Raw genomic sequence first — 23,593 nt, 5'->3', positions numbered from 1 at the left:
TTATTTTTTTATCAAAGCTGATTGCTTTTCCATTGAGCCCTTTCATTCTTCATGCAGGAAGCTGTAAAACCCGTTCTGAAGGGGCCCGGTGGCCCCGACGCTCGTCAGGTGCTCTACTGGGGGGCGGAGCAGACTCTTCGGCTTCTGGCGCCCTTCACCCCTTACCTTTCAGAAGAACTGTGGCAGCGCTTGCCGGCGTCCACCTCGCGGCGCGCGCCCAGCGTCTGTGTCGCAGAGTACCCCAGCCCCTGGCACACGGTAAGGTGTAATATGGCAGAGGCTGCGTCTTGGATGTAGCGGTAACGTAAAGGTTACTCATCGCTCTCGCTCCTCTCCCAGGCCCACTGGTCGTATCCGGAGGAGGAGCGGCGCTTTGACTTTGTGTATTCCGTGATTAGGACGCTGCGCGGCCTGAGGAGCGACTACAACTTGACTAAAGCCAGGCCTGAAGGTAAGGGGGGGGGGGTGTTACCGAGAATTAAAGGGGTCTCCTGGTCTTATATAAACAGTCCTGCAACTTTCTACTATACGTTGTGTATCAGTGCCTCACTATCTCTGCTTGCTGTCAGTAAACAAGAAAAGTCTTTAAGTGCCATCTACAAGCTTAAACCTCGTAGGACTTCTCACTGGTGAGGGTTGTCACAACTGCATCCGGTCTGTGGGCTCCAGACTGATACATAGTTACCTGCGCTGATACATTGTGGCAACTAGAGTTGAGCGAATCACATTCGGATTGCTGTATCCAAACACGATGCCTTTAAAAACTTTAAGAATATGAACTCCCTCCTAGTGTAAAATGTATGTCCTCCGGGGAGATGTTTCCGAAGTTTCAGCAAATATCGTGAGACTTTCTTCGTCTATGAGAAACAATCCAATGATTGAAAAGAAGTGTAAAAAAAAATATTTTTATAAATAAAAAAATTCAAATCAACCCCCCTTTCCCGAAAATGAAAAAAAAACACATCATAGGTATCCCAACATGCAAAAATGCCCGTACTATTAAAATATAATAAATGTAATCCCATACGGAAAACGTTGAAAAGGAAATAAGGTCAATATGGCAGATTTGTCGTTTTTTTTTCGTCACTTCTCGTCCCACAAATTTTTTTTATAAAATGTGATCAAAAAGTCGTGCACGCCCCAAAATGGTATAACTGAAAAGGACCGATCGCCCCGCAAAAAGTTTCCGTATACATAAATACAAAAAAGTTATAGGGGTCAGACAGAATATGGAGAATAAAAGATAAAAAAAAATTTAGTTTTTTTAAGGTTTTTATTTTTATTTTTTTCAGTATAAAAATGCAATAAAAAATATACAGATGTGGTATTGCCAGATTCGTACTGACTGCCTGGAGAATGAAACTGGTCAGTTTTATGATATAGGGAAAGCTGTAAAAACAAAACAAAAACAAAAAAACTTCTGGAATTGTGTTTTTTTTTTTTTTTTTTCAGTTTTACCCCATTTATAATTTTTTTTTCCCGTTTCCCACCGCGTTGTATGCAACCGTCAATAGGGCCATTAGAAAAGGCATCTTGTCCCACAAAAAAACAAGCCCTCATACAGCTGTGTGAACAGAAAAAGCAAAAAGTTATGGCTTTGGGAGTAAAAATAACTGAAAATCACCTGGTCATGAAAGGGTTGAAAACTCTGCATGTAAATAAGACTGGTCCCACTCACTGACAGCAAGCAGAGATCTTGGAATTTAAACACACATTGTATTAGAAAGAACTTGTCATTATATGGTGATTACCTGGTTTACGTCCGGGGTATTTTGAGTCGTCAGGACGGACACGTTATTCATCTTTATACACATCATTTTTATATATTTTTTTTTTTTTTTACATTTTTGTTAATATTTCTCATGTCGTGTTACCCTAAAAACCCTATCAGTTACTTCTAATTTGTTACCTGTTTATTTTATCGTTACCACCAGGATTGGAGGTCGGGGAGGTCTTTTTTCGGAAGTTATTTTCTGTGTATTTTTGGTTTGTTTTTTTTTACTTTTATTTTCTATTTTTGTGGTCTTACCAAAATTGACCGGAGGGGAAGGATTGGTTCGAACCAATAGCAGCCTCCTGCTACTGGAGGTCACGTGATCAGTCATGTGACCAGCTGGACCAGTGGAAGCATCAGACTGGATGTGAGAACAGAAGAGGTGGAAGCTGCTTCTGTCTTCTCTTCAGGGTTCTCATCCGTCTGGAAGGATCCGGACCACCCGCCATATTTAAAGCATTGTTTACGTAAAACTGGAAACGCCCTTTAAGTATTGAACCCGATCTCTTGCCCTGACCATTTTCTTCCTTTATTCTCCAGTTTATATCTCCTGTTCCCAAGAAGACGACCTGCTCTCTCTCCAGTCCTTCCTGTCTCCCCTGCAGACCCTCTCATTCTCGGGGCCCCTTCACATCCACCTCTCAGGGGCCACACCTCAGGAGTGTGGGGATGGTCCTGGCTGGGCCTCAGGAGACGTGACCGATAACTCTCATGTTTACATGAACCTGAAGGTAAGTAATGAACCCACCTAGGTCCTGGGATACTGAAGGTCCTCCCTGCTATGCATTTTCTAACGTACTTTATTCTCGAGATCTCTGCTTGGTGTCAGTGAATAGAAACATTACTGTTTACATTTTGCAGCAGTCTTGATCACATAGCTGCAGGGCTCTTTCTTGTAACAATCCCTGCACCTGGCAGAGCAGGACAGGGTTTTTAGGCCTCGGTTTCCATTCCCTGACTGAAAGGAGAGATCTTGCAAATAAAACTGAAGAGTAAGGCCTCGTTCACATCTCCGTTTCTGTGATCCGTCTGCCGGATCCGGCGCAAATGCCAGCTGTCGGCCAGAGAAAAAAAAACCATTGCACGCAATGCCGGAAATCGGCTGGATCACCGCCGGTCTCCGCTGCGGTCAATGGGGGATCCTGCGGTGAAGTAGAGGATCTGGCAGGCTGCCCTGTACCAGAAGATGAGGCCTGACCTACAGAAAACTGGAAAATTCCTTTAAGATTGTGACTCCCTTTCTCCTGACATAGGGATTGGTGGATCCTTCCGCAGAGCTCCACAAGCTGCAGGCTAAACTTAAGAAGTTGGAACAGATCAAAGGCAAGATGAAGGAAGAAGTGGAGGAGGTGGAGGTAGGTTATAGAGTAGGTGCGCCCTGAGTTCATCTCATTATTCTCAGGGTCTTCTCACGGAGAGGGGTCCTTACTGGGAGGGCTCTGCGCTGGGCTGGTTTTGTGATTGGAAGACTGGTATTAGGCTGGCCACGCTCATACAGCCCAGAGCTATCTCACCCCCCCCCCTCCCTCCATACACATGCATGCCAGGCTAGGCTAAGCATGCATGTGTTCCGCACAGGGAAAGGGAAGAAAGCCACCATCACACACCTCTAAACTGACAGCTTGTATCTCAGCCAACGAAAGGATAAAGCATGCTCAATCGTTACCTCCCACGACGCCTGCCTTTAGGAGGCCCACCCATACACATTGGAGGGGCAGCAGAAATCGGTGGGTATGGCCCACCTTTAGTATGTAGCAAATACAGATGAGGAAAACTGTGCGTTGAGCAGGATGAGAATGCGGTCACTTTTTTTTTTGTTTGTTTCTTTAGGAGAATTCTCTGCAGATGAAAATCTTAAGAATACGACGCACAATGAAGACGTTGGAGCAGATGTCTTAGGAGGGGAGGATATGCAGCAACTGGAGCCAAGTGTAATATCATGTGCCACCTTGTGGTCACTGTGTGTATCGCAGGCACTGAGGGAGCTTTGGCGCTGCCTACCTGACTTCCTGTCCTTTCCTCCGACGCTACAGTCAATGTATATGTTGTAAAATCTGAATTTTAATACATTTTTGTACATCTCTGATATTTTACCAGTTTGTAACATTTTATGACGGTATTCCGGATTATAGAAAAGGTGACTTCGTACCCCTTGGGGGGGCCCCCCCAAAATGAACAGAGCGGCAGGTTGGACGTTTGCACTGCCGCTCCATTCGTCAGGTATTTCCGGAACTCCCATAGAGATGAATGGAGCAGCAGTGCGGATGTTCTACTTGCCTTTTTCTGATCTTTTTGGGGGACCCTTTGAGGTATGGTACGCCCATTCTCATGATCGGTTAGGACCCTCAACTATAATAGTTATCCCGTGATAACTTGTCACAACCACAACATCGCTTCAAAGTCCCATATTAGGTACCAGGAAAATCCAACTGTCCTGTATAATGCATGTCCGGCATTGTGGATGGGATAGGACGCACTCCTAATTTTCTATGTCTGCGAGAGCAGCTGATGAGATGAGGCGATGTATGGAAACTGTCCAAAACATTGATTACTTTTTAATACCATGCAGAGAATTCTGAAGGTTATGTTTGTCATAGCTGGATGGGTTGACAGTCCCAGCAGGACTGATCCTTTGGCATCTTAAATTGCCTTCCAACCTTGTTTTGGTCAATTCAAGGTGCATCTGAATCTCCTAAAGGTCATAGAAACCAAGTAGTGTCACAATATAATCGGGTATTGTTCTGTAGAGCCTGGTGGACGGTGCAGGGGAGACAAGATTTGTGTATCTCCTTCCATTCATTGTGTCATTGATTGTGATCTCTGAACTCTTTGGAGTATTTGTCTCTCGCTGTATATAACTTAGGACTTTTGTTGTTATTTTAAATCAAAATTCAGATACATGGGTATCTGCTTTTGTCATAGGGTGAGTAGAGACAAGATTTTGTCCATTGGAGCTTTTGCCAAAGGTTTGGTACGTAATGGTCTTCCACTATTTTATGGGCAGGACAACCCCCTTCTTCTGTGTGTGTGTGTGTGTGTGTGTATGTATATATGTGCTATTTTTTTTTTTTTTTTTGCCTGTTTGAGCCCCTCACAAAGAGTCAGGTACTTATAGGTCTTCTCATGTCAGACAGGGGAGACAACTCTTTTGTCTCTCCTTCCTTTCACCTTATCGCTAGTTATGATTGTCATTGCCCAGTTGAGTTCTTTGACCAGTTGTCAGATACATACAGTGCTGCCCATAATTATTCATACCCCTGGCAAATTGTGACTTAAAGTTACTTTTATTCAACCAGCAAGTAATCTTTTGACAGGACATGACACAGGTGTCTCCCAAAAGATAATAAGATGATGTACAAGAGGCATTATTGTGGAAAAAAAATCTTTTTGCAGCTTTTATTTACATTTGAGCAAAAAAATACAAGATGTTCCGCACTGTGGAAAATCTCAGAGGACGTGGTCGGAAGCCAAAAGTGACACCTGTGCTGGCCAGGAGGATAGTTAGAGAGGTGAAAAAGAATCCAAGGATCACCACCAAGGCCGTCCTGGTGAATCTGGGCTCTGCTGGTGGCAATGTCTCAAGGCTGACAATACAACGGACACTTCACACTGCTGGGTTCCACTTCTCCAGATAAGGCACACAAAAGCTCGCTTGGCCTTTGCAAAAGCTCATCTGGACAAAGAAGACGACTTCTGGTCTTCTGTGTTATGGTCAGATGAAACAAAAATTTATTTGTTTGGTCACAATGATGTTTCCTTCGTTTGGCGTAAAAAAAGGAGAAGCCTTCAACCCAAAGAACACCATCCACACGGTCAAACATGGTGGTGGGAACCTAATGCTTTGGGGGTGTTTTTCAGCCAATGGACCAGGGAACCTAATCACAGTAAACGGCACCATGAAAAAAGAGCAAAACATGAGGATTCTCAACGACAACATCAGGCAGTCTGCAGAGAAACTTGGCCTTGGGCATCAGTGGACATTTCAGCATGACAATGACCCAAAACACAAAGCAAAAGTAGTGAAGAAACGGTTAGCAGACAACAACATTAATGTTTTGGAGTGGCCCAGCCAGAGTCCAGACTTGAATCCAATTGAGAATCTGTGGAGGGAGCTAAAGATCAGGGTGATGGCAAGAAGACCCTCCAACCTGAAAGATCTGGAGCTCATTGCTAAAGATGAATGGGCAAAAATACCTGTGGAGACATGCAAAAAGCTGGTCTGCAATTATAGGAAGCGTTTGGTTGCTGAAATAGCCAATAAAGGCTTTTCTATTGATTTTTGAAAAGGGTAGGAATAATTTTGGATTGGACACTTTTTGCTCAAATGTAAATAAAAGCTTAGAAATGGTTTTTTTTCCACAATAATACCTCTTGTACATCGTCTTATTATCTTTTGGGAGACACCCATGTCATTTCCCGTCAAAAAATTACTTGCTGGTTGAATAAAAGTAACTTTAAAGAGGACCTTTCACCGATTATTACACTATGAACTAAGTATACAGACATGTAGAGCGGCGCCCGGGGATCTCACTGCACTTACTATTATCCCTGGGCGCCGCTCCGTTCTGCCGCTATGCCCTCCGGTATCTCCGCTCACTAAGTTATGGTAGGCGGAGATTTCAGTCCCTTAAGTTATGGTAGGCGGAGTCTGCCCTTGTTCTGCTCTAGCGCTGGCCAATCGCAGCGCAGAGCTCACAGCCTGGGAGGTTATTTTCTCCCAGGCTGTCAGCTCTGCAATGCGATTGGCCAGCGCTACAGAAGAACAAGGGCAGACTCCGCCTACCATAACTTAGTGACCGGAGATACCGGAGGACATAGCAGGAGAACGGAGCGGCGCCCGGGGATAATAGTAAGTGCAGTGAGATCCCCGGGCGCCGCTCTACATATCTGTATACTTAGTTCATAGTGTAATAATCGGTGAAAGGTCCTCTTTAAGTCTTAAATTTGCCAGGGGTATGAATAATTATGGGCAGCACTGTATGTGCCTTCTCCTTTTTGAAAAGGCAGGAGACAAAATCATTGTCTCTCCTGCCTCTCGTTGTTACCACTGATTGTTATCTTTTTTGCCCATTTGAACTTCTCTTGTCAGACAGGCAGAGGAGGCAAGTCTATTGTCACGTCTTTCTCTATCCGTAGTCATGGTCTTCATTGGCCAATTAAGTTCTTTGACTAACACATGTCAGACACATGTGGACCTTTTGGGGAGGCAGGAGATACAAAATCTTTGCCTCCCCTGCCTTTCACTCTTTATAACTGGTTGTGATATTTTTTTCCCATTTCGGCTTCTGTTGTCAGAGGAGCCAAGTCTATTGTCTCCCCTGATATGATCTTCATTACCTAATTGAGTTATTTGACCAACAGTCAGATAAATATGGGCTTTCACTTTTTGGGGAGACAGGAGTGTCTCTCCTGCCCCTCATTGTTGAACACTAATTGCAATATATATTTTGAGCTCCATGTCGGGTAAATAGGGATCTACTTCTGGAGAACCCACCTTCTGTATTATAGTGTTATTTTATATTGTGCATATTTATGGACTGTTCTGAAAGGTCCTCCCCTGTCCTCCTGAACATACTGCGATTTCACCACTGCTTCATTCTTGGCTGCATCTGGTGCCTGCAGGACTGAGAAGAAGCTTGGCCAGTCATGGACCTTAGTGGTCACAGTGGCTTCAGTGGTACTGCTGAAGGCCTGTGATTGGCAGCAGTGGTCATGGGACCAAGCAGCTTCCTGGTCCTGCTGGCACTGGAGGTGGCCAGGAATGGAACAGCATCGGGTCTGTGGCCAGGAGAGTGTTGTTTTTTTTTTTGTTGTTTTTTTTAATGTTCAGGGGAGGACCCCAAAGGTCTTGTCCGACCTTGGAGCTGACAGCCAATACCTTTAAGCAGATACATAAATCCTACAGTAAGACAACAGCACTTTGACACGTCCTTTGCAGGTTTTATTGCACATATGAAAAACACAAGTTCACATTTAATTTTTTCAAATTTTTTTTTTAAACAAAGAATTACACAAACACACTCTGGCACAAAATGCTCTCGGTAGGAGCTTGTTTAGTGGGCTGGAGGAGGAGGAGGGAAAAAAAAAAAGTCCTGAATCTACACGTGAGAAGAACCTGTCATCGATGAGACCATCTAGACACGTCATGATGGCAATACCGTATATTTGCAGGAAACACTACTAGGGGACGTGAGGGAGGATCGGTACAAAAATAAATATATACAAATTCTGTCTGGACTTATTTATAATAAAAAAAAGTGCACATGGCGACCAGCGGCAGATCAAGGAGCCGTGTCCTGTGAAGTAAAAGATGTCATTATTAGAATGATCAGAATCTGCACGATCAGGCAGTTTCGGGTGGTTGTTTTCATTTGGTTGACCTGGTTGTCACTTTAGTCTAGCACCCTGCTCTTCAATGCCCTTGGGCGCTCGATGCACAGTGTCATCCCTAGTACTGATATTTATAAAGTATATCCCATTAGCAATGAAGTTATCTGATTAAAAGGCAGTTACTTGGAGGTCTTCTAATGGAGAAGCAGGATAGACAAAATATATGTCTCTCCTGCCTCTCATCGTACATGACTAATTGTATGCTTCATTGCCCATTTGAACTTTTTAACTAAAGGGCAGGTATGTAGGGGGTTTTCTCCTTTTTGATAGTCCACTACCTATGTATACAAGGTTGGTGAGAAAATGCTTTTACTACTGTCCCCAGGACCTCATTTGGACAGCCGTAAGGTTAAGCTGACATACACATTTGATTGTTGGCAGAACCAGCTAGCCTTGTAATTTGTGTGGAGGCCCCTCGACTCTCCTTCATGGGCAGAGAAGTATCAGGCAGTTGTATTTCAGCATGCCCACCAGTGCTAAGCCACCACCAGAGGTTTCTGCCAATGGCTATTCCCCAATCAGAACCCATGCAAGCTTGGCTGAGCCTGTATGTACATGGAGATTAGGAAAGTCGACTGTTTGCTATCTAAAATATATGTCCATATTTAGGGTCCCTGTAAGTGTCAGAAGATCGACAAGGATCCAACAAGGCCCTTGTGATCTAAGCAAACCGATCGGTCTATGGAGATCTAGATTTGGTTCACTTGAATTGTGAGAGGTCCAGGTCTTGCAGACCTATTAGATACGTTAAATTACAGCAGTGTGAATGAGGCCTATCTCTGATATGTTAAGGAAGACGTCCTTCTCTTTAGGGACTAAAAGTAACAGTGATACCACAGTTACTATTAGTCTCTTTACCACATTAGCGTGGCAGTTACGTTGCGGTCCTACTGCGATACCGCAGGAGGGAAGTATAGCGCTATTGGGAATTTTTACATAAGCTAGTTGTCCTTCTCTCTAGATTGGGGAAGGTCCTAGTGATCAGACCTCTACCAACAGATTCAAAAAATTTGAATATCGTGCAAAAGTTTATTATTTTTAGTAATGCAACTTAAAAGGAGATGCATTATTACAACTTAAAATTAGAATATTGTGAAAAGGTTCAATATTCTAGGCTCCAAATATTACACTCTAATCAGCTAATTAATCCATACCCCCTGAGCAAAGGATTCCTGAGATTGTGACTTTGGGGGTTTCATAAGCGGTAAGCCATAATCCAAATCATAACAAATAAAGGCTTGAAATATCTCGCTTTGCCTGTAATGAGTCTCATATGTTAGTTTCACCTTTTAAGTTGCATTACTGAAATAAATGAACTTTGCACGATATTCAAATTTTTCGAGTTTCACCTGTATACGGGTATATTCACACACAGCGGAAATATCTGCAACTGTCTCTATCATTTCAATGGGGTCTGCAGAAACTATGGAGCAGATTATCAAACGCAAAAATGTTTACTTGGCCCCCTTACTATAATTTTCAGCCCTCTCCCCAGGTTGCCCTCATCCCTTTGAGCTGTGGACCCCACAACCTTACCTCTTTAATGACCAATTACACGCTCCATCATAGATTCATCAGCCTGACTGGGACTGGGGAATTTGTTTTTGTATAGAACCTGTATGCAAAGATACAAAAACATCTCCTTACTATTTATCCATCATGTATACAGTATATATATTTCCAGCACTGGCTAATTTTGGTTTTGCTGATTGCCATTAGAAACAGTCAACAAGCTTGTTGACAGACACACCCCTAATTGCATTTCTGACGACAGTTACTTTACTTTACTGCACATGTACAGTCACCATATTAGCAGAGAATGCTATGAGATTTCATCTTTGAGGTCTGAAGAATGGTGGATTCAGCTCTGGAAAGTAATGCAGGATGTAACTCAGGATCGGTACAGGATAAGTAATGTAATGTGTGTACACAGTGACTGCACCAGCAGAATAGTGAGTGCAGCTCTGGAGTACAATGCAATATGTAACTCAAGATCAGTACAGGATAAGTAATGTAATGTGTGTACACAGTGACTGCACCAGCAGAATAGTGAGTGCAGCTCTGGAGTACAATGCAATATGTAACTCAGGATCAGTACAGGATAAGTAATGTAATGTATGTACACAGTGACTCCACCAGCAGAATAGTGAGTACAGCTCTGGAGTACAATGCAATATGTAACTCAGGATCAGTACAGGATAAGTAATGTATGTACACAGTGACTCCACCAGCAGAATAGTGAGTACAGCTCTGGAGTACAATGCAATATGTAACTCAGGATAAGTAATGTAATGTATGTACACAGTGACTCCACCAGCAGAATAGTGAGTACAGCTCTGGAGTACAATGCAATATGTAACTCAGGATAAGTAATGTAATGTATGTACACAGTGACTCCACCAGCAGAATAGGGAGTGCAGCTCTGGAGTACAATGCAATATGTAACTCAGGATAAGTAATGTAATGTATGTACACAGTGACTCCACCAGCAGAATAGTGAGTACAGCTCTGGAGTACAATGCAATATGTAACTCAGGATAAGTAATGTAATGTATGTACACAGTGACTCCACCAGCAGAATAGTGAGTGCAGCTCTGGAGTACAATACAATATGTAACTCAGGATAAGTAATGCATTGTGTGTACACAGTGACTGCACCAGCAGAATAGGGAGTGCAGCTCTGGAGTACAATGCAATATGTAACTCAGGATCAGTACAGGATAAGTAATGTAATGTGTGTACACAGTGACTGCACCAGCAGAATAGGGAGTGCAGCTCTGGAGTATAATACAGGATGTAACTAAGGATCACTACAGCATAAGTAATGTAATGTATGTACACAGTGACTCCACCAGCAGAATAGTGAGTGCAGCTCTGGAGTATAATACAAGGTGTAACTCGGGATCAGTACATGAGAAGTATACTGGTTCTATTGCTGCAAGACAGCTATAATAACCACTAAGCCGTTATGATATCCTGTTTCCTTGCTGAGAAACTACAACACCCAGTATAAGTAAAACACTTCTGTATTGCTGTATTTTATGCAGAAGGTAATCTGATAAATCATGGCATCATGAGATATTACAGTGTTCCCTTTTTTTCCTTACCTGAGCTATGACTCTGGGATTGTTGGGAGAAGCTTCCACCGCCTGTGCCTCCTCCAGTACCTTGATGAATTGATCCTCCACTAGAACCTCCGCTATGGCTTTGGGAGATCTGTGAGAATCCTCCTCCAATGTTTCCTGTTCCTCCTCCTCCACCACCACCACCTGTTCCTCCTCCTCCACCACCACCACCTGTTCCTCCTCCACCACCACCACCAGTTCCTCCTGAACCTCCGCCATGGGTTTGTGAGATCTGGCCGAACCCTCCGCCTGTTCCACCAGTATTTCCAGTCCCTCCAACTTGGTTGGATCCTTGACCGGCTGTAAAGAGATTCAGAATCAGTGATTTATCTTGTGTTGAACGGACCTCTGTTTTAGCAGTATAGTCCCAACTATAAAAGGAATCAGCAGAAGGGAAAATCAGGGCACTTTCTTAACCTACTTGATAAAGCTCCAGTGCTATATTTCTTAAAGGGTTTGGTTCAAGACCAACATCAATCACGTATCCTGTGGGTCTCATCGTTGGGATCCCCACTAATCGCGAGAATTGGGGTTGACCAGTCCCCTGTGTGACTGGAGTTGTAGTGTGCATGCGTGACCACAGCTCAGTTCTGTTTACAGGACTGCCAAGTACAGTGCTCAGCTTCTCCAGAAGTCTCATAGAAGTTTGTGAGGCGGTGGTCACACAGGCACACTATAGCTCCATTCACACAGGAAACCCTTGGACCCCTGCTGTTGTGATCAGCGGGGATCCGTGCAGTCAGAACTGCCAGTGATCATACATTTATCATCCATCTTGTGGCTAGGTAATAAATATTGTGGGCCAACCACGTTAATTACAGACCATTTGTCCTTTACACACTTCCATCCATTGTTTAAAAATGTTGGCTACATTTTTCCACCACTAGGGGGCTGATCTGTATACATCTTCTGTTGGTCTACACTCATTTTTGCTGCTAGTTACTTGGTAACTGTATTGATTTGAATCAGATCCCTCAGCCTCTAAAGATCCTAAATGTGATTCTTACTTTGTCCGTTTTTATTACATCCTGGGGACACGGGAACATCTTCTGGTTTTATGCTTGCTGGAAAAAAAAGAACAAAACCATTAAATAGAAAATCAGTAAATCAAAAAAACATAAATTGATGTAGCCAAGGCAATGCAAAGGCTTTAACAGCAACTCCACTAGGGATGTATAGAGAAATCACTGAAGGAGACAACTGGATTAACAGCTATGATTGTGAAGGCCTTGGCCAACGTCTTTACAGAGGTGAACAAATACCGGAATGTGGTTTATTCTTATTAAATCACTATAAAAACTATAAGTTATTATTTTGTTTCTATATTTACCTGGTAGCTTGTAAGAGCTTGAGGAACTACCGCTAGATATGGAGCCAGTGCCGAAAGAGCCTCCAACAACAACGATACTACCACCACGGTTTGGCTGGCCAGAGCCTGCACTTCCTCCAGAGAATGAGCCTCCTCCAGAACTCTGACCAAATGAACCTCCTCCAGAACTCTGACCAAATGAACCTCCAGAACTGTGGCCAAATGAACCTCCTCCAGAACTCTGACCAAATGATCCTCCTCCAGAACTCTGACCAAATGATCCTCCTCCAGAACTTGAACCAAATGAACCTCCTCCAGCACTCTGGCCAAATGAACCTCCTCCAGAACTCTGGCCAAATGAACCTCCTCCAGAACTCTGGCCAAGTGAACCTCCTCCAGAACTCTGGCCAAATGAACCTCCAGAACTCTGGCCAAATGAACCTCCACCAGTTCCTTGGGAAATCTTCACGTTTCCGTGATTTATAGCATTTTGTTGAGATGAACCAGTCCCTCCTCCAACTGCTGAATATGAACCACCACTACTTGAACCAGAAGACGAAGAGGAACTGCTGTGGATAATAGAAACGCCACGTGGTGGGATGACATTTCCTGATCCCATACCGACAGAGTTTAGATGGGAAGAGCTACCCCCTGTGCCTCCACCTCCTGCAACAAAAATTTGTGATGTTCCTCCTCCTCCACCTCCTCCTCCAGAACTGCCCTGGGCATATCCTCCTCCTCCTCCTCCTCCAGAACTGCCCTGGGCATATCCTCCTCCTCCTCCTCCACCACCACCTCCACCAGATGCCCAGGTGCCACTACTACTTTGCATGCTGCCTCCTTGGATAACCGTGTGTTGAATATTGGCTTGCAGAGATTGGGAGCTGCTTCCACCACTCATGGACCCAGACTGACCTGCAAGAACCAAAGCAAAGGCTGTGAAGGGATCCTTCGTACCTTAACAATTACTCAAACATATTCCTGAAGTCTTATTATCTTGTGGACCTTTGCAGATAGCTTATTTCGGTGACCTTCTTCTAACCTTCATACCAAGCTGCATTCACAATTTTTTCTAGTAGCTCCCAGACTATATGGCGTTATCCCCTGCTGTTTCAGTGTCTGGAATGTTATCTACAACTTGTAGCCAGTAGCATTTAGGTTTAATTATTCCTGATGTAATTATTCCTGCTGAATTCTGCATTTGATTGGAGTATAAATCCTAGACCTAGAATGAGATGCCACTGGTCTTTGGGGCTTCATTAGACTGTTAGATCCCTGTCTGAGTCTGTGTATATCTTCACCCTATACCACCCATTTCAACGTCAATAGCATATCATCATAATATTGGAGGCATTATCTAGATAACTAGGAACAACTGATATTATGTATGTCGTGCAAGGCTCTGCCAGATATCTCTAGAATACCCACTAGCAGAAGAAACCTGGATGTAGCCTGGTGTCCCATCACACACAGGGAATGAGGCCAGGGGATCTGCAGGAAGTGAAAAAAGAGAAAACAGTGGTAAGGGGATAATTATAATATACTAAGCATATACATGATTATCTATCTATCTATCTATCTATCTATCTATCTATCTATCTATCTATCTATCTATCTATCTATCTATCTAATATCCATCTCACATCTATCTGTTTATACATCTATTTCATTTTATATTTATCAATTTGTCTTTCTATTATCTATCTATCTATCTATCTATCTATCTATCTATCTATCTATCTTCCATTATCTATCTATCTATCTCCTATCTATCTATCTATCTATCTATCTATCTATCTATCTATCTATCTATCTATCTATCTATCTATCTATCTATCTATCTCATATCTATCTATCTCCTATCTATCTATCTATCTATCTATCTATCTATCTATCTATCTCATATCTATCTATCTATCTATCTATTATCTGTCTGTCTGTCTATGTGACATGTTTTTCACTGGACAATATTTTGTTATAATACTAGTATTACACATAATTTACCTGAGGAACCGCTTGGTTTGTAGCTTGGGCTCCTGCAATACTTCTGTTGTGGAGCAGCATCTGCCAAGATGAAAACTTACATGAAGTATTTGGCTTTACATATTTGTACATATATACAGTACAGACCAAAAGTTTGGACACACCTTCTCATTCAAAGAGTTTTCTTTATTTTCATGACTATGAAAATTGTAGATTCACACTGAAGGCATCAAAACTATGAATTAACACATGTGGAATTATATACATAACAAACAAGTGTGAAACAACTGAAAATATGTCATATTCTAGGTTCTTCAAAGTAGCCACCTTTTGCTTTGATTACTGCTTTGCACACTCTTGGCCTTCTCTTGATGAGCTTCAAGAGGTAGTCCCCTGAAATGGTTTTCACTTCACAGGTGTGCCCTGTCAGGTTTAATAAGTGGGATTTCTTGCCTTATAAATGGGGTTGGGACCATCAGTTGCATTGAGGAGAAGTCAGGTGGATACACAGCTGATAGTCCTACTGAATAGACTGTTAGAATTTGTATTATGGCAAGAAAAAAGCAGTTAAGTAAAGAAAAACGAGTGGCCATCATTACTTTAAGAAATGAAGGTCAGTCAGTCAGCCGAAAAATTGGGAAAACTTTGAAAGTAAGGGCTATTTGACCATGAAGGAGAGTGATGGGGTGCTGCGCCAGATGACCTGGCCTCCACAGTCACTGGACCTGAACCCAATCAAGATGGTCTGGGGTGAGCTGGATCGCAGAGTGAAGGCAAAAGGGCCAACAAGTGCTAAGCATCTCTGGGAATGTCTCTTCAAGACTGTTGGAAGACCATTTCAGGGGACTACCTCTTGAAGCTCATCAAGAGAATGCCAAGAGTGTGCAAAGCAGTAATCAAAGCAAAAGGTGGCTACTTTGAAGAACCTAGAATATGACATATTTTCAGTTGTTTCACACTTGTTTGTTATGTATATAATTCCACATGTGTTAATTCATAGTTTTGATGCCTTCATAGTCATAAAAAAAAAAAGAAAACTCTTTGAATGAGAAGGTGTGTCCAAACTTTTGGTCTGTACTGTATATATATTGTACTATTTTCTGTAAAAGTCTGATAATATCTGTTAATCTAGAACCTGTCACATAAAACACGACACAATAACCAGCTTCTCTCCATGGAACCTCCCTGTTGTGTCCCAAATAATTGTGGATTTTGGTTTCCTGACATTCTGTACCCGGCAATGAAAGTGATCCATCAAGTGCTGCAATTATCCTGACAGGTTCCTTTAGACCAGAGTGTTAAAAAAAAAAAAGTTTTTGACCCTTTACTTGCCGATTTAGATTGTTGCTTATTTTTTTTGTGATTTTATTACTATTTTATTATTTTTATATTATTTTGGATCTTTTAATGCATATCTTTGGAAATCATGCAAAATTCTGACAAAAACAACAAAACTAACAGTTTATATATATATTTTTTCAGTACATTTGTGGACCTATGGATATAACTAAGGATGACTGGACTTTTATGAATAATATTATTTTATTTTTGTTTATTTTTATTTTTAATTCCATTTTTAATGTTTTGCCAATCATACTATGCACAAATACAAAGACAAAAATAACAAAACTGACAGTCTCAAATTTTTAGGCAGCTGGCAATTTTTGTTATTTTTATTAACATGATTATTATATTTTATTATTCTTAATCATGTAAAATTAGTAGACAAAAACAACAAAACTGACAGATTCTAATTTTTGGCAATTTTTAGGCAGCTGGACATTTTTGTTATTTATTATTAATATTTGTATTCTTTTTTTATTGTCCTTAATCATTCTTTTAGTTTGCTTTTTATGCCACATGTTCCTCAAAAATCAGAAGACAAATTTTGGAAAAATTCTAATGTCACGCTTATCATGTAAAATTAGTACGACAACGAAAAAACTGACAATTTTTTTTATACAGTTTTGGAGCTATAGTTATGAATAAGGAAGACTGGACTTTTATTAATAGTTTTATTATTTTAAACTCCACTTTATTCGTGTGTTTTTATGCCTAATGTTCAGAAGAAGAATTGGGAAAAATCATAAAGCTATATAAATCATATAAAATTAGTAAGACGGAAAAAGATGAATTTTTGATTTTTCGTTTTTTTTTTTTCAACTGGACATTTTATGTTATTTTAATATAGGTATTATATATATTTTTTCATTTATTCTTAATCATTCCTTCAGTTTGTAATTTTTGTCATGTTCCCTAGAAGGGAACATTGGGAAAAATAATAATAAAGCTTTAAATAAATCATGGAACATTTAGTAAATAAATAAAATATGAAAAATTTGCTCTAATTTTATAAATTTAATTTCAGACCTGAAAGTCAGAAAAATCAAGCAGCTAAATAAAGCAATTTTAGTCTCACTAGTCATGACCTACTACCATCATCCGGGTGCTGTAGATATATCCCCACAAGTATTTACAAAGCCCATCATTACTGCGTCGTATATTATATACATGTAGCTCAGTGAGGGCCGTGTATGAAATGAACCACAGGGCGGAAATGGTTAAAAACTGCACCTGCCTTCCCTTCTGGGCTAATATTACATAAGACAATGAGGTATTCAAATGATATTATATAAGGACCGTCCTGCGATGTAACCCATAACTCAATCATCGTGGCTGCTGTTACACGCCCCATCACACCCTTGTATCAATAATTTGCTGCCTAAGCAAATATTAGGAAACCGCCCTTCATCGTTTCCAGCAACTGTGGTGTGAGATGTTCTGACCATTATCTCAGTCAGAAGTACCAAGAGGACTCATGCGTAGGATCATATTCACATGAGCTCAGCCAGTCCAGTTGGCACTTGGTTGTGGAAGGGACAATTGCACCTATGCACACGCTTATTTGTAGATCCCGTAATTTAAGCTGGTCTAAGAGAGGCATGACTTTAAGCAAGTCACTTCATGCAACTTTGATACCTTAATGCAGGGATGCTTAACCTGCATAAATCTGTCTTGGCATGCTGGGAGTTGTAGTTTTGCAACAGCTAGAGGGCCACAGGTTGGGCATCCCTGCCTTAAAGCAAGTCACTTCATGCAACTTTGAAACCTTAATGAAAATTAGTTTATGCAACTTTTAAACCTTAACGAAAATCACTTCATGCAACCTTGAAACCTTAAAACAAGTCATCCCAAAGGTACATCAGATGTGTCCACATGAGCTTAGCAAGTCAAATTGGCACTTTAGTGTGGAAGGGGCACTATACACTCCCTAATTTAAGTTAGAGAAGCTTGGCTTGAAGCAAGTCACTTTAGACAACTTTGATACCTTCAAGCAAGCACTTCACGTAGCTTAGATACCTTCAGGCAAGCACTTCACGTAGCTTAGATACCTTCAAGCAAGCACTTCACGTAGCTTAGATACCTTCAAGCAAGCACTTCACGTAGCTTAGATACCTTCAAGCAAGCACTTCACGTAGCTTAGATACCTTCAAGCAAGCACTTCACATAGCTTAGATACCTTCAAGCAAGCACTTCACGTAGCTTAGATGCCTTCAAGCAAGCACTTCACGCAGCTTAGATACCTTCAAGCATGCACTTCACGTAGCTTAGATACCTTCAAGCAAGCACTTCACGTAGCTTAGATACCTTCAAGCAAGCACTTCACATAGCTTAGATACCTTCAAGCAAGCACTTCACGTAGCTTAGATGCCTTCAAGCAAGCACTTCACGCAGCTTAGATAACTTCAAGCAAGCACTTCACGTAGCTTAATTGCCTACAAGCAAGCACTTCACGCAGCTTAGATACCTTGAAGCAAGTCATCTCACGCAGATTAGATACCTTGAAGCAAGCACTTCATGCAGCTTAGATACCTTGAAGCAAGTCATCTCATGCAGCTTGGATACCTTGAAGCAAGTCGCTCCATGTACTTTGAATCCTCATATCCTAACTTGGTGTGGTACAACTGTTGCACCCCCAATACAACTGCCTGCAAGTTGTGTGCCTCAGTGTATTCCTAGGGTAATGGCCAGACATGCAGGGGTATGTGCTGGGGCTCTTCACCTACTGTAGTTGGAGCCTTAGGCTACTTTCACACTAGCGGTTTTCTTTTCCGGCATTGAGTTCCGTCCTAGGGGCTCTATACAGGAAAAGAACTGATCAGTTTTATCCCCATGCATTCCGAATGGAGAGCAATCCGTTCAGGATGCATCAGGATGTCTTCAGTTCAGTCTTTTTGCCTTTTCAGGACGGAGATAATACCGCCCAAAATTCCGGAACACTTGACGGAATGCCGGATCCGCCATTTTTTCACATTGAAATGCATAAATGCCGGATCCGGCCACGAGTGTTCGGGTAAAACGTATCCGGCATTGCGGTCTGCGCATGCTGAGACCGCCAAAAATGTGAAAAAAAAAATGCCGGATCCGTTTTTCGAAAAAACACCGGAGAGACGGATCCAGCATTTCAATGCATTTGTCATATGGATCAGAATCCTGATCCGTCTGACAAGTGCCATCAGTTTGCATACGCTTTGACGTATCCGGCAGGCAGTTCCGGCGACGGAACTGCCTGCCGGAATCCTCTGCAGCAAGTGTGAAAGTATCCTTAACACAAGACCATCAACTCAGGACCATGGACAGAGGACCAGAGCTTCTGTCCACTTGGTGGCACTCCCTATCATTATTTGCACAAGTTTTGTGTCATGTCTCTGTAGAGTTAATGTGCCAAATTTTAACTGGTCTGTATCTATTTATTGATATGGCAAAATGCGATAACTGCAAAATAATATGTATAAAACACATTTATACAATCTCAAATTCTGTGTCCAGACTATATAAAAATTGTATAATATGTGTGTGAAAGTAAGGAAGGAACCATTAAAAAATCTAATTATTTGTGCTGGAATAATAATAATAATAATAATAAAAGTGATTGTCACAATATTTTTGCTAAATTAATTACAGGCAATGGAATATTCTGAATACAATAGGTGCAGTTTTTTTTTTGTTTTTTTTTTGGTATAATGATCAAATGAGTCATTGGACTCAATGGATTCCAAAAGAAAAATAAGAAAATAATTTTTGAACAATTTCCTTCTTAAAATACAATAAATACCGGTATATGAAATAAAAAATAAGAAAATAATTTTTGAACAATTGCTTGATAAGAAAAAATTATTTTTTTTTAATAAAAAATAATAAAATAATAATTTGAATTTAAATATTTGCTTAGCATTATAGTAACAGCATAGATTACAATAAAATAAATATTGTGTGCTAAGAAAATATAATAATTACAGTAAAAAAATAAAAAGTTAATAAACACGTAAACAGTTATGTCTGAGGAAGGGTGAGCTGGATGAACAGGACTATCATTATGTGATATTTTGTATATGCTCCCCCTCCTTATATGTGAATTATATCCTATATCTTATAATACTTACTGCAGACACACAGCACAGCCGTCCAGCACAGGAGGGCCCGGATGGGACCAGACCTGCTCATCCTGGTGCTTGGAGGTCCCCTGTTTCTGATCACAGGATCTCTTCCTCACCAAGTCAGTATCATATATAGAGACGGCTCAGTGGGAGGAGATCTTACATCTGTTGGTTTGGCTTGTATCCTGGGATGAGCCTGACAAAGCATGCCTCATGAGGGTGTGAGAGGCTCACAGGGAGCTGACACCCATGGGTGCGACTGTTTATGGCTCTACTTTTATTCAGTCCCAGAACACCTAACCATCAGTTGTAGGGTGGGAACTCCTGTGATTCACCCTGCCTACTGGTGCCATCTTCTCCCCCTCCTTGTCTTCTCCTGCATCCCTATCCCACCTTCCTTCTCTATCAATCTGCCTTACTTAGTGTCAGTCTTATCATCCCTAACAGAACATTCAGTTTCGGTGACTTATTTTTTTTGCATATTTTGTTTTTAAGCAGTTTGTAGATCATATTAAGTTGTAGATCAGTGCGCTTCTTCTTTTATTCTTTTGTGCAACTTTGTGTTATTCTACTATTGTAACATTGTTTTATGTTTCTTCTATAGTAATGTTTTCTTCTTTGTTTATTGCTTTACTTTACTTTTTTCTTTTTTTTTTTTCTTTCTGTTGTCTCCTCTTAGTCTACTTCTTAAATTAATTTTGATTTGATTTAATTTGAATTATTTTTATTTCTTCTTTATCCATTTTATTAATTAGCTTTTTTAAAGTTTTGCATCCATCTAGCTCATATCTATCCATCTAATATCTATTATCTGTCTTTCTATCTAGCTCAGGGGTCAGCAATCTGCGGCACTCCAGCTGTTGTGAAACTACAATTCCCAGCATGCTCCATTCATTTCTATGTGAGTTCTTAGAAGAGCAGAGCAAGTATGCATGCTGGGAGTTGTAGTTTCACAACAGCTGGAGTGCCGAAGGTTGCCTACCCCTGATCTAGTTCATATCTATCTATCTATCTATCTATCTATCTATCTATCTATCTATCTATCATCATCCATCAATTATCTATCTATTATCTATCCATTATCTATCTATCTATCTATCTATCTATCTATCTATCTATTTATCTATCTATCTATCTATTATCTATCTATTATCTATCTATTATCTATCTATCTATCTATCTATCTATTTCTATTTATCTATCTCATATCTATCTATCTATCTATCTATCTATCTATCTATCTATCTATCTATCTATCTATCTATCATCTATCTATCTATCTATCTATCTATCTATCTATCTATCTATCTATCTATCTATCCCTATCTACAGGAGTATTATCTGCTGGTGGTGTTCGGTCAATGATCACATAACCAAGGTGAAGCCCCTTTATTTTGGGTTCTGTAGCAGGGTATATGTTGAGGGAGGGTCACATTAATACGGGTGACATCTCACCTTGCTGTGATACAGGCTGCCCCTCTGGCAGGTAGCAGTCATACAGATGCTGGAGATCCTCCTTGGTCATTCCAAGCTCTTTCACCTTAGAGCAGGCATGCTCAACCTGCGGCCCTCCAGCTGTTGCAAAACTACAACTCCCAGCATGCTCTAATAGCTGTAGGCTGTCCAGGCATGCTGGAAGTTGTAGTTTTGCAACATCTGGAGGGCCGCAGGTTGGGCATCCCTGCCTTAGAGCCATAGTTCAGACAAGGTGGTTGTTGGCAACTCTACATGGGAGATCCGTCACCCCATCTAGTCCCAGACATTCTTAATAGGGGAAAGGCCTGGTGAACGAGCTGGCCAAGGAAGCTGCTGGATACCCTGAAGAGCCTGTTGTGTAGCTGAGGCAGTGTGTGGTGGTGTTATCTTGTTGGAACACCACATCTCCTCACTGAGTCAAAAAAGGAAGTAGGACTGGTTCCATGATGTCCTGGACATACTGAAGGATGGTCAATGTCTCCTCCACAAATACCATACGGGAACAGCCATGGTAGGTAGCTAATGGCACCCCACACCCGCTGGTGTTGGTCCTGTTTCTCCGTACTATGCATAGTGACAGTAGCTGCTCTCCAGCCCTTCTGTGAAATCTGATGTGGTCATCATCAGTACCAAGGCAAAACCAGCTTTTATTACCGAACACCACTGTTTTCTGTTCATGCCTAAAATGGGCTCTCTCGCGGCACCAGTGCAGGCGCTCTTGGTGATGATTAGAGGTCAGTAGCAAACAAGCTACTGCAGTGTATGAAAGCAGTTGTGCTTCGAATGAGGGTTTCTTATGGTCCAGGTGGTCATTTCTTATCTATCTATCTTTAGATGGTATTTTTTCTATTTTGTTTATTTTTGTATTATTTTTTAGATTTGAATTGTTTAGTTTCTTCTTAACCCATTTTATGTATTCATTTATTATTTCTCTTTGAGTTTAAAATTTGTTATGGGGCTGAGGAGGGGGAGGGGAGTCTTCATTTTATTATTCATCTTTTTAGTCTGTGTGATACTGATCGTCTCCGTGTTGCATTTGTCTCTTATTGAATCATTATATTACCTGTTCCTGAATCATCTGAACATAATTTTTTGTACGTAGTTTATTCACCACATTCTCCCTGTATTTGTGTATAAAATTATTTCTCTTTTTTGTAAAGTCAATACACTTTATATGGTCACAGTAAATGATTTACTTTGATTACTAAATTTTTTATACATTTTATTGTCGATTATATAAATTTTATTTTATTTTTTCAAACATGTATTTTGCATTCTATCCAAAAGATTCTACTTTTTATGTGTTTTTTTTCCATATCTATGTCCTTTTTTTCTTTTTTTCTCATTCTATTTCTTGCTCATGGGCTGTAGGGTTGCCAATCAGAATTTTTCTTTTTTCTGGACAACTTATTTAAAAATCACGGATAGCCAAAATTTTTATGGACAAATTTGAAAACAACAATGAATGATAAGGATTCTAAGTAAAACATGTCTCACGCTCGGTATACTGATATGAATGCATTATCAGTCTTTAGAATGAGCTATAAAAAGATGATAATTACAATCACAATGACCCGCTCAAAATCATAGATTTGTTTTTTGTTTTTTTTACAGACGCTGAAAAAAGTTCCCTATTTTTACAGACTGTCCAGGAATTTCTGGACATTGGCAAACCTGGTGGAGTGTAAAGAGTTGTTTTTGTTTCTTTTTGTTGTAATGTTATATAGTGCAATAAAAATAAAATTTTGTTAAAAAAAAATCCTTTATTAATCCGAACTATGCATAATATAGTTTTTATTCTTATTCATTTTGATTAATATTTTCATTTTTTTTTATATATTGAGTTGTTTTTATATACTCATTTCTGTCTCCCATCATTTATATATTGCAAAAGTATTTGCTTAATCAGCTTAAAAAGTGCACAAGAAGACTCCTGAGAGGTAACCTCGTGTCCTGTAGCCAACAATACATCCCCTGCAGTATGTACCGCACCCTTAATCCTTCTAATATAAATAGTTATCCAATTACCATATGTCATATGTATACCATAGACACACACACTGTAGAGGGAATGGTGAGATTTGAATATATATATATA

At 40.7% G+C, this 23,593-nt stretch overlaps 2 protein-coding genes across 5 annotated transcripts in view; one reads left to right on the top strand and one right to left on the bottom strand.

Annotated features, from left to right (window-relative positions):
- VARS2 (valyl-tRNA synthetase 2, mitochondrial) overlaps positions 1-3,839 on the top strand; it is a 43,822-nt gene extending 39,983 nt beyond the window's left edge. For 2 of the 3 annotated variants that reach the window (XM_040405945.1, XM_040405947.1), the window contains exons 26-30: positions 58-258; positions 340-451; positions 2,315-2,505; positions 3,028-3,129; positions 3,605-3,838. In XM_040405945.1, coding sequence (XP_040261879.1) covers positions 58-258; positions 340-451; positions 2,315-2,505; positions 3,028-3,129; positions 3,605-3,673 — 675 coding nt within the window. In that variant the 3' untranslated portion in view covers positions 3,674-3,838. Of the gene's footprint in view, positions 1-57; positions 259-339; positions 452-2,314; positions 2,506-3,027; positions 3,130-3,604 lie in introns of all 3 variants that reach the window. The other variant, XM_040405948.1, reaches the window with a different exon arrangement.
- Positions 3,840-7,698: 3,859 nt separating this feature from the next.
- On the bottom strand, positions 7,699-20,176 carry LOC120977819 (glycine-rich cell wall structural protein-like). 2 transcript variants are annotated; one of them, XM_040405944.1, is made up of 10 exons: positions 20,026-20,176; positions 14,603-14,662; positions 14,027-14,089; positions 13,016-13,513; positions 12,620-12,856; positions 12,297-12,353; positions 11,440-11,589; positions 11,272-11,406; positions 9,701-9,779; positions 7,699-8,070 (listed from the first exon to the last, which is right to left on the bottom strand). In XM_040405944.1, exons 1-9 carry the CDS (start codon positions 20,084-20,086, stop codon positions 9,739-9,741), a joined length of 1,302 nt encoding a protein of 433 aa, XP_040261878.1. In that variant the 5' UTR covers positions 20,087-20,176; the 3' UTR covers positions 7,699-8,070; positions 9,701-9,738. The 2 variants fall into 2 exon arrangements, with proteins under 2 accessions (XP_040261878.1, XP_040261877.1); XM_040405943.1 differs by having other exon boundaries at positions 12,620-13,513.
- Positions 20,177-23,593: the final 3,417 nt, after the last annotated feature.

The sequence above is a fragment of the Bufo bufo genome, chromosome 8, assembly GCF_905171765.1.
Source record: "Bufo bufo chromosome 8, aBufBuf1.1, whole genome shotgun sequence".
Taxonomy (NCBI): domain Eukaryota; kingdom Metazoa; phylum Chordata; class Amphibia; order Anura; family Bufonidae; genus Bufo; species Bufo bufo.
Note: the sequence above shows the minus strand (reverse complement) of the source record. Positions and strands in the feature narration are given on the sequence as shown.